Source organism: Filicampus tigris, chromosome 18, assembly GCF_054856515.1.
Source record: "Filicampus tigris isolate MCC_2025a chromosome 18, RoL_Ftig_1.0, whole genome shotgun sequence".
Classification (NCBI taxonomy): Eukaryota; Metazoa; Chordata; class Actinopteri; order Syngnathiformes; family Syngnathidae; genus Filicampus; species Filicampus tigris.
In genome coordinates, this window is record NC_141234.1 from 10220500 (window position 1) to 10235291 (window position 14792).

The 14792-nt window shown below is 40.8% G+C and overlaps 1 protein-coding gene across 3 annotated transcripts in view; it reads right to left on the bottom strand.

The window, feature by feature from the left end:
• The window catches only part of epha10 (EPH receptor A10), a 135272-nt gene that overhangs the window by 99149 nt on the left and 21331 nt on the right, over positions 1-14792 (bottom strand). For all 3 annotated transcript variants that reach the window (XM_086013885.1, XM_086013884.1, XM_086013886.1), the window contains exons 2-3: positions 4527-4591; positions 1338-2010 (exon numbers count right to left, since the gene is read on the bottom strand). In XM_086013885.1, the coding sequence (XP_085870011.1) occupies positions 1338-2010; positions 4527-4591 (738 nt within the window). The remainder of the gene's footprint in view (positions 1-1337; positions 2011-4526; positions 4592-14792) is intronic.

The following is a 14792-nucleotide window of genomic DNA, read 5'->3' on the forward strand; positions in this document are numbered from 1 at the left end:
AATGCATTGCAAAACAAAACAAGCTGAGCTGCGAAAGCTTTACCGCTACCGCCAGGAGATTTACGGTAACTATTTCTCAAACGATGAGCAAACGTCTTTCTGACGTTTTTTTACGTCAGCATTTCTCAACGATGAGCAACGTCTTTTTTACGTCAACATTTCACCCACCCTACGCACACCACACATGAAGCTTGAGTGGGAATGCGTGTGTGTGTGTGTGTGTGTGTGCGTGTGTCCTTTTGGCTGGATGTAAATGCCAGAAGTGAAGCTGTGGTTTTCAACAGAATGAGGGCACAGTACATTAGTCACCATGTTCACACACAGAAACACAAGCACATTCCGAATGTGACGCCTCACATACCACGTCTTGTGAGATTTGCAACGTGTTTGGGTTTTTTTGCATCTTTTTGGATGCACATGTCTATTACAATGTTGAAGAAAAGATGGTGTATCCACATTATTGTTTTTTAATCATTCTATTTTTAATAAGATCATTAGATTTATCTTTGATCTAACCTTTTATACATTGCATATAATGAATATATTTTAAGGTATTCCTAGACGAGGCCCCGCAGCCTTATTAGGGGGAAAACAAATCTATAATGGAGTTCCGTCCAACCCGGTTCTTGTAATGTTTGAAGGTGATGATGTATCCAAATCAAATCCCAATACACTAAACTTGTCTCTGAGTATTTAAAACAACAAATGGGGATTACAAAAACTATGGTTGACTAAAAACATTCAGCGCCAGGCCAATGCTCGTCTCTAAAGCAGAAAGTCGGGCGATAACCACCCTCGTGAGATAGTGGGCCATAAATCAGTGCTATGCTCTCCTTCCCACGATGAGCGCTCTATTCTAATGTCTACGTGTAATTACGTGATTGCATTATTATTGCATTGCTATTCCGTGACATCAGTGTTATCAACACAGCTAATGTGTGTGCGTTCTAGTGTGCTGTGAAAGCCGTAGCACAGACATATAGCCTCAGTAAGCATGTACGTGTATACGGCAGTAATAAAGAGTGACCATGTTTTTCTTATACTGACGAAAACAAGCTTTATCAGAGCATTTATCAAATCAGCACTATTGTATTTGAGAGAATGTCTTTGTTCTGCGGTTGTTTCTTTCTTCTGGTTTATTCATCCGCCTCGCATTGTTGTCATGTAAAAGAACATTTTGACATCAATAGACACTTTCATATCTTCTTCGCATCTTCTAAGCAAATCGTCTTTTTAAATGGCTTTCCTCCTTTCATGACAGTAAGCTCATTGTGGGTATTTATTCCTATAACCACGCTCATTTTCCCAAACATCGTACATTGTTTATGCTTTCTTACCTTCACAGCTGCTGTGTCCCTCCTCGTAACCTGCACTGCAGCTGCATTTCCCAATGGGGACCAGCCATTCCCCTTCGGCGCTGCAATGCATCCTGGGGGGGCTGTCGGCATCCACCTCGGAGTTGTTGACGCAGCTGCCGCGCACCTCGACCAGTGTGGAAAAAGCCGCCTCGGCTACCGTGTCTGGAAAGATGGCCAGGTTCTGGACGGTGGCGAGGCAGCGCTTGTAGTACACCCGCACCGCCACCAGAGCTACGCAGGCCCCAACATCCTGGAACGCCAGGTGGAACCCCCTCCGGTTGAGGTGACCGATCTCCCGTACCTCTGTGTTCAGCTTCATTTTCCTTTCGCCCAAATCACCCTGCGTGAAACTCTCGTCGGCGGCAATGGTGTCAATCTTAGTGTAGCGGTCCTCTCGGGTCACGCCGCCAAGGTCCCTGTCCGATTCGACGTATAGGAGGTTGAAGGTCTCCTTGCAGGTGCCCGCCACGCCGGGAATGCTGTTGCAGTCGCGAAGTGTGAACTGAAGTTCCACGAAGATGCGCTGGCCGCCTCGACGTGCCACCCAGCCCGTTTGCAGCCAGTTGTTCTGCTGGGTAGGCTCCATCACATTGCACACCTGATAGGTCCGGATGGGCTTGTACTTTTCATCGACGCCGCTTATCTCCTCCCACTGGAGGGGGGGGAGAAACATTTTTAATGAGAAAAGATTACACACATTTAAAACTTTTCATGTCAGCTTATCCTTTAAGAACTTTTCGTCTGTGTTTTTCGATTCTATTTTCATAGACGGGTTACTTCATCCGCCATGTAGACCGCACGCCTGACTTTAAAGGGAATGAGAGGAGCCGCTTCGACCGGCCGGGAACCAAGTCATCTGTGTTCAGTCCCACTACGGTGCAAACACCCATTTCTAACTGTGCCGTCTACTGCACCCATGCGCACAGTAGCACTGCACTTTGTGCTAGACTTGTGCAGGGCATGAAAATAGAGCCCTAGGACGGACCATGTTATGACTTGGGAATGTAACTACTGAGAGGAACAGAGAAAATCAACACAATGAACCAACCGAGTCTGACAGAAAACAGGTAATTAAAAACAAGGAACACTTGCACAAGACACGAGTGGCTGAGGGAGCTGGTTGGAAGACACAAGGGACCGGGTTGACAAGCACGGGTGGAAACTAAAAACCTTACAAGCAGGACAAGCCATGAACCACAAGAAAACAAGACACAACATAAGATAAAGATGAATTGTTTTGAAAATGTTGATAACAAAGGAAATTACTAAGATTTGAATATCTTGAAGTATTTTCCAGTTGTGTCATTTCCAGCTAAACGCCCATTAAAAAATAAATAAATTGGAAAACCACTACTCAAAATATGTGCACGGGTATGAATAATTTGGTCTTAGCTGCACTATGCTGCTAAAGAACAAGAACAATTCAAAGGCACAAGCCTCGTCTGTGGGACCTTGACAGACGGTAGGACCAATTTAAAATACTAAACTGCTTAAAGTTGCAATATTTTTCCTGAGAAAATGTTAGTGCATGTTGCAAATGCACAAAGGTACAGAAGAATTGTGAGAGTGAAAATGGAATAAAACATGGAGTCGTCACCTCTGCGATCGCTTTAATTCTTCACTTTAATTTATTAACTTGTGCTTTGTGCACTATGCCATGCCGGGACAACAAATGTCCTCCCCCAACATGTTCGCACAAAATTGTCCATAATGCCTCGATAAGGTGAAGAATCAAGATTCAGTGTGGGTCTAGGCCAGGGGTCACCAAGTCCGGTCCTCAAGGGCGCCTATCCTGCATGCTTTCCATCCCTCCCAGCTCCAACACACCTGATTGAAATGATCAGCTCATCAGCAAGCTTTTCAGAAGCCTGATAACGATACAGATCATTTGAAACAGGTGTGTTGCAGCAAGGAGGGATGGAAAACATGCAGGATAGGTGCCCTCGAGGACCGGACTTGGTGACCCCAGGTCTAGGCCAACCTATGATTGATTCATTATTGACGAAGAGTTCTTCTTTTCTGACTTAGCAGTCGTGCAGCAAAGCAGCCATTGAAAATGGCTTGTTAGTGCGAAACAACACCACTGCCATGGTGACAAATTTTCTTTTCAGAAGGGGAGCGATTGATGCATCAATTGATTCTTTCATCGAGCGCCCAATCCGACAGGCAGCACGACAAGTGGATGCAATCTCGTCAAACTGTTGTGTTTGTGCTCGGCTCTGAAACACGCTGGCCTGCCGGCAAACTGTTTTCTACAAGAGTCAAAATGTGGATGAGTGGACTGTAAAAACTCCATCAGATTCTCATGAGTAGCCTCACACGAGAATACCAAAATATTAATTTCTATTTGTTAAGGACCCTGCTGTTCACTCATAGATGAGTGTAAATACAAGAATAAAATGCTGCATATATCCATTTAATAATGATTGATTTTTATTTAGTTACAGAGATGTTACGGTCTGCTACCTTCACAATTTAAGTGATAATCCGATAATGTGGATCCCAGCGTGCATAAATAGAAACGTTAGGGATCATGTGATATTTTCCATGCTCTCTTAATAAATGAATTTGTTAAGATTTGATAAGGGGGCGGGCACTGCAGGTTCTTTTACATTTCCAAAACATTGACAAATTGAATACTGCCAATTATACATAGGTGTGAACGGTTAAAACCAGTTTGAGGTCCCGTGGTATAGAACACGGAACAGATGATTAGTTTACAGCTGCGTTTGCAAAGATGGTAGGCTGCTTTTGTGTTAGTTTAGGTCTATTATTGTATTATTATATTTTGTTATCCTAAATAATGCACATTGACATATATAGCTGCAAGATGGTACACACACACACACAAAAAACGGGAATCTTACTACCGACTGATCAAGTTACATATTGCACCTCTCTAATTCTGGGGTAACAGGGATTAGAACTATCACAACAATAAATCTAATGCCATTATGTCTTTCCTTTTTCTGATGGTGTTAACACTAACAGATGTAGGGATGTGCACTATCTCCGAGACAGGGAGATTAACAAGGTGTGAAAGGATGGGCAAGTCTGATGAGCCAGATGTTAAGCGGGCAGCTGTGTTCCCAAACACAGCAACTCAACGAGCATGTAAACAAACACAAAAAGAGTCATAGGCAAAGAAAACAAACCATGCCAACTCACCCCATTGGGGGGATATGAGGTCCAACCCAGCTCCGCCTGAGTCTCTTTAGAATTCAGCAGCACCACTGCAGGAAGAAAACACATTGATTAGATAAATATGTTTGTTGATGGTGCATGACAACTCAAGAAGGAAAAAAAAAAAAAAAAACGCTTCTACTCTCAACTTTGTAAAGTGTAATAATGAAAGTGCAATATGACAAGCTACATCTGGAATAATGAAATAAGGATCATTGACTCCGAAGAGGGCTTGTCAAAACATGGACCTATTGTGTTATTTTATTGATACCTTTCAATAGTGTCTGTTGAAGACTTTATCATCATTGATCTGTGCCCATTAAATTAGGTTTCAGCGGCATGGTTGTGCACCCAGTAGCAAAAGTCATAATTTCCAGGACCATGGACAGCGCACAAGGCAACTAAAACGGTGAGCAGCACTTTGACGTGCCTTTGGTGTCCTCATCAGAATAACTCAGTCATCATGAAAATGTAGTAAAATAATGCAATTCGGGTGTCCTATTAAAAGTCATCAAATGTTTGCACACATACCAGAACAACCATAAGTCACCTAAATCACATTGTTAACATGGATGCATTGTCCACAACAAGCTTTTTAATAAAACAACTCATTTTGATCATGATCAATTGTATTTTCATTATCATGAACATTTTGCATGTGTCGCCGAAATTTCTGTCACTTTAAGAAACTCTCAAAGGTTTTCAGTGACATTACTACCAGCATGTTGTCTTTATTTGGAAATAGTTTCATCCCTATTTCCCAACCTATGTTATATACTGTAATACCTTAAATGGTGACAAAAAAGCAAAAAACGTATTTTTTTTCCAGAATATGTTCTATGCAGGCCCTCTAGTTGAAATATGGCATTCTGATTAATATTACGTTTGTGGAATTTAAGTTAAGCAGCAAAATGCACCCACTTTTAGCCATCTCAGGGGGCGGCCGTTTTGTCACTTCTGTCGACTGAAGATGACGTCGAAGTTGCTCAGGGCTCAGATAACCACCAATCGCGGCTCACCTGTTTTCTGTCATCTTCAGTTGACAGAAGTGACAAAATGGCCGCCCTGTGAGATGGCTAAAACTGGGTGGATTTCTCATATTCCACAAACGCAATATTAATCACAATGCCTTGTTTCAACTAGTGGGAATGCATAGAACTTATTCTGGAAAACAAATGTTTGGGTTGACCTCCACTTTAAAGTAACTGCGGTTTGCTTTTATGAGGACAAATTGCTAAGAGGCCATTAGGAGAAGAGTTTTGCACTCATTCTTTTCTTTTCTTTTTTTTTTTTTTTTTAGGACCGGCCCTCAAGCCAACCGCAGTGCCTCGGCTAGAGTGCAAAAACTGAAGCCTTGATGTGCCATGAGAGATCATTTACTAAACACTTAACTTTATTGTTTTTGGGTTAACACCAGCGGCTGCCCAAAGCATGGTTCTGTGCTTAGCAGATAACATGGAGGCTTTTGGAGGAGATTAGAACGTCAGAGGGCAAGGTTGCAGGAGAACTGCTGAGGGAAGGCTGAGGCGAGACACTGGGAGAGAAACTAATCAGCAAAGGAGGGTGAAAAGAGAAGAAAAAAGGGGATGAAATGGAGGAAAGCCGGCAAACAGAGATGAGGGGGGTGGAAAAAGTGAACAAGAGCGCAAATGAATGAACACGTTGGTTAAACACCAAGGGATAAATGTTCCTTAGTGAGCCGTCATGTCAGAGACTCGGAGGAAATAGTTGGCACTATGATCACACAATGAATACAGAAGTCATGTAATCGCAGCCTAGTTAGGCACTCTAATAGGCCTTTGGGGGGAGCATAGAACAAAGACTCGAGGCGGTAGTCACAAAAAGGTAAAACGGGAAACCAAAACAGATGAGGCGCAAATGTACTTACTCAGAGAACATTGGACAAGGACAGTGTCACTCACTCTATTAGCTATGACCAAGTACTGTGACACAATAACACCTATGACTAATTCAAAGGTTGTTTCATAAATAATTGCTCATCATTAACAGGGATGATTTGGAGATGAGAGACATTTATGTTTTGGTCTTTCAGCCTCTGAATGCAAAAAAAAAAAAGACTTTGTGAAGTAATTACGAAAAGAGAACATGATCAAAATGATCTTTTATCTATACTATAATGAAGTATGGATTAACATGGTCATGACTTGAGTAAGGTAATTTTAGGTGCCAGTGATTTTGGCGGATCTTTCAAGTCCCACAGGATAGTGTTCTATGATTATTTTAACATCAAATCCTCCAAATGAAAAAAATATACTCTCTCTTTTCGCCAGAAAAAGTTTGATTCTACTTTTTTTGTTCTCTTGGAATCAACGGTAGAACATAGGTACATTTCAAGCAATGTAACTCAAAATCTAGAGACCTTTTGCATAAACCAAGATACCATCAAGCGAAACAGTGGCTTTGATGCTAATTGTTTTGTTTTCATGACAGGTTTCATGTTTCATTCTATGAAGAAACTAATGGCTTTTGATTTGCAAAATAATCGTCTACTTTGTGAAACAAGCACTAGAGTGAGGTCAACTCACCAGGGCAGCTCTGTAAGACATTCGCGCAGCCACTAAAGCTTCATGTAACAATCTCGTCATTCTCGTCAACTTTCTAAGATGGTTGTTGTATTTTTTTTCCCATTTATGACACAAACATACAGTACATCTGTTAACTAATCATAACGCATACTGTGTGATATAGATATAATACACAGTCCATCTATATGTACCTATGTAAACATATATCTATATATGTATCTATATATACAGTATATAGACCTATATCTATATCACATTAGAAAATGTATTTATATAGTGTCAAAACTTGATATAGCGCTCATCTTGAATCCCACTTTGCATTGCAGATGCACAATATAGCCACACTAAAACAATATATCCCATGAGGGAATCCTGCTACGGCGCAAGACTGCTCACAACCCTCGGGACCTTCCGGGATACAGCGACTTCAACATCAGCTAAAAAGTTACTGGATGTTTGTGTCAGCAGTTTGCAGTGCAGTTATCATCGTACAAGGTGAGGTCTGTGTATGTATTATTTGTCTCCCATATCATATTCTCGTGAGAATTTAGCAGCAAATGAAAAGTTAAACACTTTATTACGTTCAAACAAGGTTGTTTTCCGGCAAAACACTCCATTATATATATATATATATATATATATATATATATATATATATATATATATATATATATATATATATATATATATATATATATATATATATATATATATATATATATATATAAAATCCAGAAGGTTAAAAATATATTTAAATGGTGATGATAAACTGTAGTAAAGGGATGGATATATTCTGAGAGGCAGTATATGTCACAAAGCTCAATTGAGTATACTATTGGTACAGAACGTTTTGTTCTCCGGGGCCCGTTAAGAGATTTAAATGAGTAAATATCATACAAATGCGTTACAAATAACCAAAGTTGAGATCACCTACAGCAAAGTGCTCGAATAAATCAAACTGCACCTTCTCTTTATGTAGCAAAAGCTTTCTTTCTTTTGATTCAGTTGAAGGCAGCTTTGCCACAAGGGGGACATTTCAAAGACCAAAGGGGCCCATACACTCAGTTTAGAGTTTTTTTTTTTTGTTTGTGTTTTTACGACATAAAGAGGCCAGGTTTTCAACATTCAACCATGGAGAACGATAACTCTCTCTGGTGAAACATAGCTCTTGGTAACACAATGATGCCCACGCTAACAAAGGCAGACGGCTTTAATCCATCCCACTGAAAGGGGCTCATTTTTATAATTCGCCTCTGTAATATTCTATAGTTTCATGTTGGGATTAGCGCCCGGCATTGGCTGTCCTCTCCGTGACCCACAGGCTACTTATCAGCCATTCGACACCGAGCCAACTGCAGAGCTCAAAAAAGCTGAGGCGAGAGCACCGAGACCTGGATAAGCAGAGTCTGCCGATGCTTAGTTGGGCCAGCTATTGTCCAGGTATTATCCCTCCCCTACAACAAAAGAGTGGAAGAGGGCACAGAGACTTTGAAGAGGCTGCATATAATATGGGAGGAGGAAGTGGAAAGAACGTGATGTTCGGCAGTGTGGTAAGGTAACCCTCAATCTTGGACTCTGACAGGAAAATTGGATATTTGAAAAGTAGCATCCATTAACAGAGCTTTTTTTGTTTGTATTCAGTGCGCTGATGTGTCTTGCAATTTCTTACCAAAGAGATTTAGTGCAAACAAATGTTGCAAAATCCTACTTCGAAAGGTTAGTATACTGTAACTGTGCTCAGTATATTGTGCGCAGCATATGCAGGTTGGCTGAAGTCAATCAATAAGCAAAGGCCACATTCAATTTGAAAAAATAATAGAACAGACCACTCCGCATGCTTAAAGACCCCAAAACAAATGTCTTACCAATATTTAACAAATGACCTACAGTTGAGTGTTAACAACCCTGCCCAATTTGAATTATTAAATCAAATCGCCAAGTCGATAAAACGAGGCTTCAAAATGGTGAAAAATCAAGTGGTTGTTTCCGCTCACAAATGGGTATGTCTGCCGAATGACTGAAAGCACTCCCAGCTCAACTGTTAACTTGAAATCAACCAATACTGTAGATAGCAATGTGTACAGGCACTATGAAAATGCTGGTCGCTTACAAGAGGTAAAATCACATTAAGAGGCTCACTTTCAAAACGGAACAGTTACTGTGGACTACAATCGTAAAAGATGCATCCAAGAAAAGTCACACTCATTGATGGGGTCATAATGGAACTGCTGATGAGTCGCCCAACTACGGAGGTGAACTCTTCAAATTCAGTGAACTCTTGACATTTTACCACTTAGAACTTATTTATCTTTTCAACCATATATGAGCTAGTTTACTGGGCTTCTCTGATACGTCAAACAGAAAGCAATTTAGCTTGATATTTAACCGACAAAACTTTTCCCCCCCCTTTTTTTTCGACACAAGAATGCAATATAGCCCTTTTCTAAAAATGACCAATGGTGGACATTGTGATTTCCTAGGAATGTTGTAGAAGTGATCATTTGAAAACGCAAACACTCGAACAATTTGTTTAGAAATAATGTGTCGCATGTTGATGTTCATCCATTTCCTACCTTGTTGATGAACATGATGATGAGTGCCTTTATATATATGAATATCATTAATAAATTGACTTTGCAAGGTTACTGGACTGGTCATTTTCAGATCACACACAATAACATGAGTTTCAAATCTTGGCAAGCGTTAAAAACCATGAGTTGTGTCATTGGCTTTAAAAATATTTCCCAGTAGAGTTTTGAAGATGCAATAAAATTGCCTCAAGTAAAAGAATGTTTTTTTTTTAACTCATACCCTGCCACTGATGGATTTACCCGTATTTTCACAGTCCAGCTATCCAATCCCGGGAACGTATTTAATTTTTTTCAAAATTTTTCATACGTTATGACAAAAGAGGGTCTGAAAATGTCTGGCAGTGAATGAGTTAAAAAAAACTACACTCATCCGGCCAAACATGTCTATTTTTGACAATTTCAGAGAAATGGAATCTGTGTAGTCAAACCACCTAACCGGGGAGCTCCGTTATGGAGAGCCATTTTAAAAACATGCATCACGCATACGAGATGAATAATTGAGCCATTTTCAGCAGGACACTGTTGATGCCTAAGGACACTACTTATTCACTTGCCCCCTAAATATTGAAGACAAATCAGCCTTGAACTCGGTGTGAATTTACCGTCTTTCTTGAGCGCTACAGAAGCATGGTGGGATCATTGTACACGGGCGGCCTGAATCTCAGCACTTCCTATGAGAAATTATCTTCCTGTTTACTACACTACCCCGCTGCTTAAAGACATGGGAGGGGAGATAAAATGGAGCTGAACAAAAAGCAATACAGTAATACAGTACTGCCGTAGAACAGATAAAAAGGATAAATGGATGGGGATATGAAGTGTCACATAAAAACACAAACAGGCACATAAAAAATAAATGCTCTGTATAAATGGACACAGGCGCAAATCAAGAGCGTGCGCGTGCACACACACGCGCATACACACATAGTATCTTCTTAGATAAACGGTGACAGGAAACCCACTTTGTCACAGACGCACACGCGCGTACACACAGCACGACCATAATAGCAGCTGTAACAGCAGAGCACATTAACTTCAAACTGGGCTCTCCCGTTAAAAGAGTCATTAAACTTTCAACTTCTGTAATGTGACATACTGTAAAGAGACTGGGCTGTCCTCTCTCTCAAGTCCAGCATGCAATTAACTTCATGATGAATGGCCGTAATCGCCGCACAGCGCCCGTGTCTCTTTATCTATATAATGCGCTGAAATAAGCGGCTCAACCGTGACACAACATATAATGCAGTGGTGTTACAGTGGTGAACAATGCCCAATTTTATCCTAGATTGTTCCACAATGACATTTGTAATTATGTATACAAGTAAATCAGCAAATTACCAACAACAATTATCTAGTGTAGTGTTATTAATTGTGGTCTAGTGACATAAGGTGTAGGCCATAAAGCCCAGACCGGTGGAAGGCTGCAGTGATGGTTGACTTTGTTGAATTTTCTCCCATCTCCCTACTGCATCTCTGGAGCTGAGCCACAGTGATCTTTAGTTCTTCTTTACCTCTCTCGCCAAGGCTCTTCTCCCACGATTGCTCAGTTTGGTTGGATGGCCAGGTCTAGGAAGAGTTGTGGTCATCCCAAACTTCTTCCATTTGAGGATTATGGATGCCACTATGCTCTTCGAAATTATTTTGTAACCTTGGCCATATCTGTGCCTTGCCACAATTGGTGATCAAAGACCTCTCTGATCAACTTGGACAGTTCCTTCAACCTCATGATTCTCATTTTCTCTGACATGCACTGTGAGCTGTAAGGACTTATACAGACCTTTCCTATTCAAGTCCAATCAGTTTAATTAAACACATCTGGACTCCAATAAAGGATCAGAATCATCTCAAGGAGGTTTCAGAAGAAATGGCCAGGATGTGAGTTAAATATGACGGTCGCTGAAAACGGTCTGAATACTTTGGACCATATGATATTTCACTTTTTCTTTTTTCATAAATTTGCAAAAATGTCTTCATTGCTGTTTTTTACTGTGAAGATGGGGTGCTGAGTGTACATTCTTGAGAAATAAAATGAACTTTTTGGATTTTGGCAAACGGCTGCAATGACACAGAAAGTGAAACATTTCAACGGGTCTGAATACTTTCCGTACCCACTGTACATTGAGTTAACGCTTCCTAATGGAGCTGCAAATGCACCAGTTAAGTATTGCGCCCGCTATGTCTTTCGCTCGTTCTGCTTCCACTAACTTCCGGGAATAACAGAAACGCATATACTGACGTCAGAGACATGCACGGTAAAGACGGCTTGTTCCGAAATGTCGGAATAAGTGTTTTCATGTGTGCTGATCGGATTAACAATCAATAACAAACTACCTCTCTCATTCGGAATAAAATCTTTATCGGAATAGGCCACGTAAACGTAGCCACTGTCTTCTCCCAGTGGAATGATGTCCGAGAAAAAAAAAAATGGTACCATGCGTTTATGTTGACCCTCAACTTCTGAGCTACAGAACCCAGTTGAATTGCTTAGTAGAAACAGGCCCGAAAAGACAGGCAACCATTAACAGAGGCACTAACATCTACAGGCAATTTAGTCTCTAATTAACCCAATTAGCGCGTTTTAGTGCAGGGGAGGAAGCGGCAGCAGCCGGAGAGAACCCATACAGGCCTAGGGGGACAACATGGGAACTTAGCAGCAGGTTAGATGTAGGATGAACTTCCTTGCTTTGCAGAACTAAACCACTACCTGCACCTCTGTTTACAGTTAAAACATGAGGGTTCCTTTTTTTGCTTGGAGCATCATAACTACGCCTCTCAAAGTACACTTAATGAGTTCCTTTCCTCATCTTTCGGATAATCTCATCATGCTTAAAACTGTCATTCTCATTGCTTCTACCCCGTACCGCACCCACAGTGCCAGTCCTGAATCTGAATGACCACCTGTTAAGACTCTTTGCAGGGGGAGGAGGAGGGAAAGCGGCGATAAGGCGGCCGCGTCGTGACGTGTGTGCGCAGGTTGCGGTCGAGGGAAAGAAAAGAGTCATTGAGTGATTCAGAGTATGTTGGAAGGAGGGAAGTAGGAGTGGAGAGAAACATGAGTCAAAGTCAGACAATTTATCATTCAAACCATCATCAGGCGTGACATTACGCAAGACATCAGAATATCTCATGAGACTTCAGACCAAGAAGCATCTGAAGATGTAGCTGCTCAGCAGGCTACACTATGAGCACTACAGTTATTAAGAGGGACACTATCGCTGAAAAACAGCATTCTGGAATGGATTGTAGCTCTGACATCCAGAAATACCTGTATAGTCTCTTCATTTTATTTCCTCACATTAAAAAAAAAAAAAAAAAGAAAGAAATAACGTAATGCCAACAGGGAGATAAAAGAAAAGACGGAGAGCACTTGAGCAACCAGAGGCCAAAAGGGACAAGTGTTTATTTGAGACTGTTAAAAGGTTGTAATTAGTTGTGTGGATTAATATAGTGAAAATGCCAAGAGTGCTTGCGGATTTTATTACAGCTGAGTAGACGCGGACAGGCGTGGAGTTGATGTTTGAACTGGGAACACAAACAGAAACGTTCTTAAACAGGACTGTAGCGTACTGGTATTTTACACAGCAGAATAAATTAACGATGACCATAAATATTCATGCAACACTGTGATTGAAATAGGAACAGGACACAACGTTTCTCTCACTTCTTTTAAAAATATTGCACTACTTGAGCTTATGTCATACAACAGCCAAGAGTAGTAAGTGTGTTTTCCGTGACTGGTACTACTCAATGAAGAAGAATGGAGAAGCTATTTAGGTAATGGACAGAGTGGAAAATCAGGGAGAACAAAGTAAAACAGTTGCTGTTTTAGTACAGTGCTCAGTGCCTGAAATAAATGACTAAAATATTCCTAGGTTGATACCATGCCAGGCCAATGTGAGCAAGTACTCAAATATAGACAAAAAACGACTACCGCTACATGATTTAGCTCTCCATTATAAGCGGGGAGTTCATGGATGAGCTACCAACACTGTCACAGGCCATTTACGCAGATTTCTGTTCCCGCAGAGAGAACTTCATGAATCAGCAGAGATAGATGACACAAAATATATATCAGCTATGAAAGAATATGCCTAAGAAACTTTTTGGGAGCCTATTCAAATAGCCAAAAGGAACCAGGAGTGCCATTCTATATTTCCATGAAGGCATTCCAATGTGACACGAATAAAGACTTCCAAAATAATTATTTTCACAGTGTAACGGATTGTAATATAGCCCAAATAAAATTGCCTCTGGCTTCAGTGTGTATTATCCAGCTCAATCCAATTAAAAATCAAAACTGTCCAGGTCTACATTTAAATTGTACTTGCTAATTGTTTTGCGTTACCGTTCTCCATAAATCCATAACTGATGCAATGCTACACTACGTGTTGCATACTGAAATACGGTCATGGTTAAAATCATCAAGCTTAGTGAGGCAGTCTCAAATAGGCTTGCGTAAGACACGAGTTCATTACTCTGCAGCAAAAGGCACGCGTGTCTGTACGTAAACGTGTCCCGAGTTCAGATGGGACGGCGAAACATGGATGACTGCGTTCGTACATTCATAATTGAAACTGTAGCATGTCCATGTACAGGCAGATATCACAATTTTGTATTAAGAGGCAAATTAGATATAACTAGGTTTTCATGTGACGGCGACATATCTCGGGTATACAAATATAATGGAAAATAATACATGAATAATAATCACAGAAGTCATTTGAAGGCTGCTTTCCCTGGTTTAAGCGGGAATTCTGAAATGCTTGCTAAAACCAGCTGCAAAGCGTCAAGGCAGAGGGACGGACATTTAAAGGATTTTGATAACCAGAAAAATCAAAGCTCAATAATCCATTTTCGTAATAATAAAGGAAGAATCAAAAACACTTTTTTTTTTTTCTCATACGAGCGAATTGTTTTACAAAAATGCTGTTTGTTTGGCTTGAAAATGAATAAAGCAGGAAACAGGTACAGACATTACAGTAAGGTGGCCTTGTTCCACAACCTTTACGAGGAACTGTTAAATAATACAACTTTGCACTGCGACAAACAACTTCCTCCCAATGCAGTCGATTTCCAGTCCAGCCTGCTGGGCGGGAGGGTACTGTAGGTAGCAA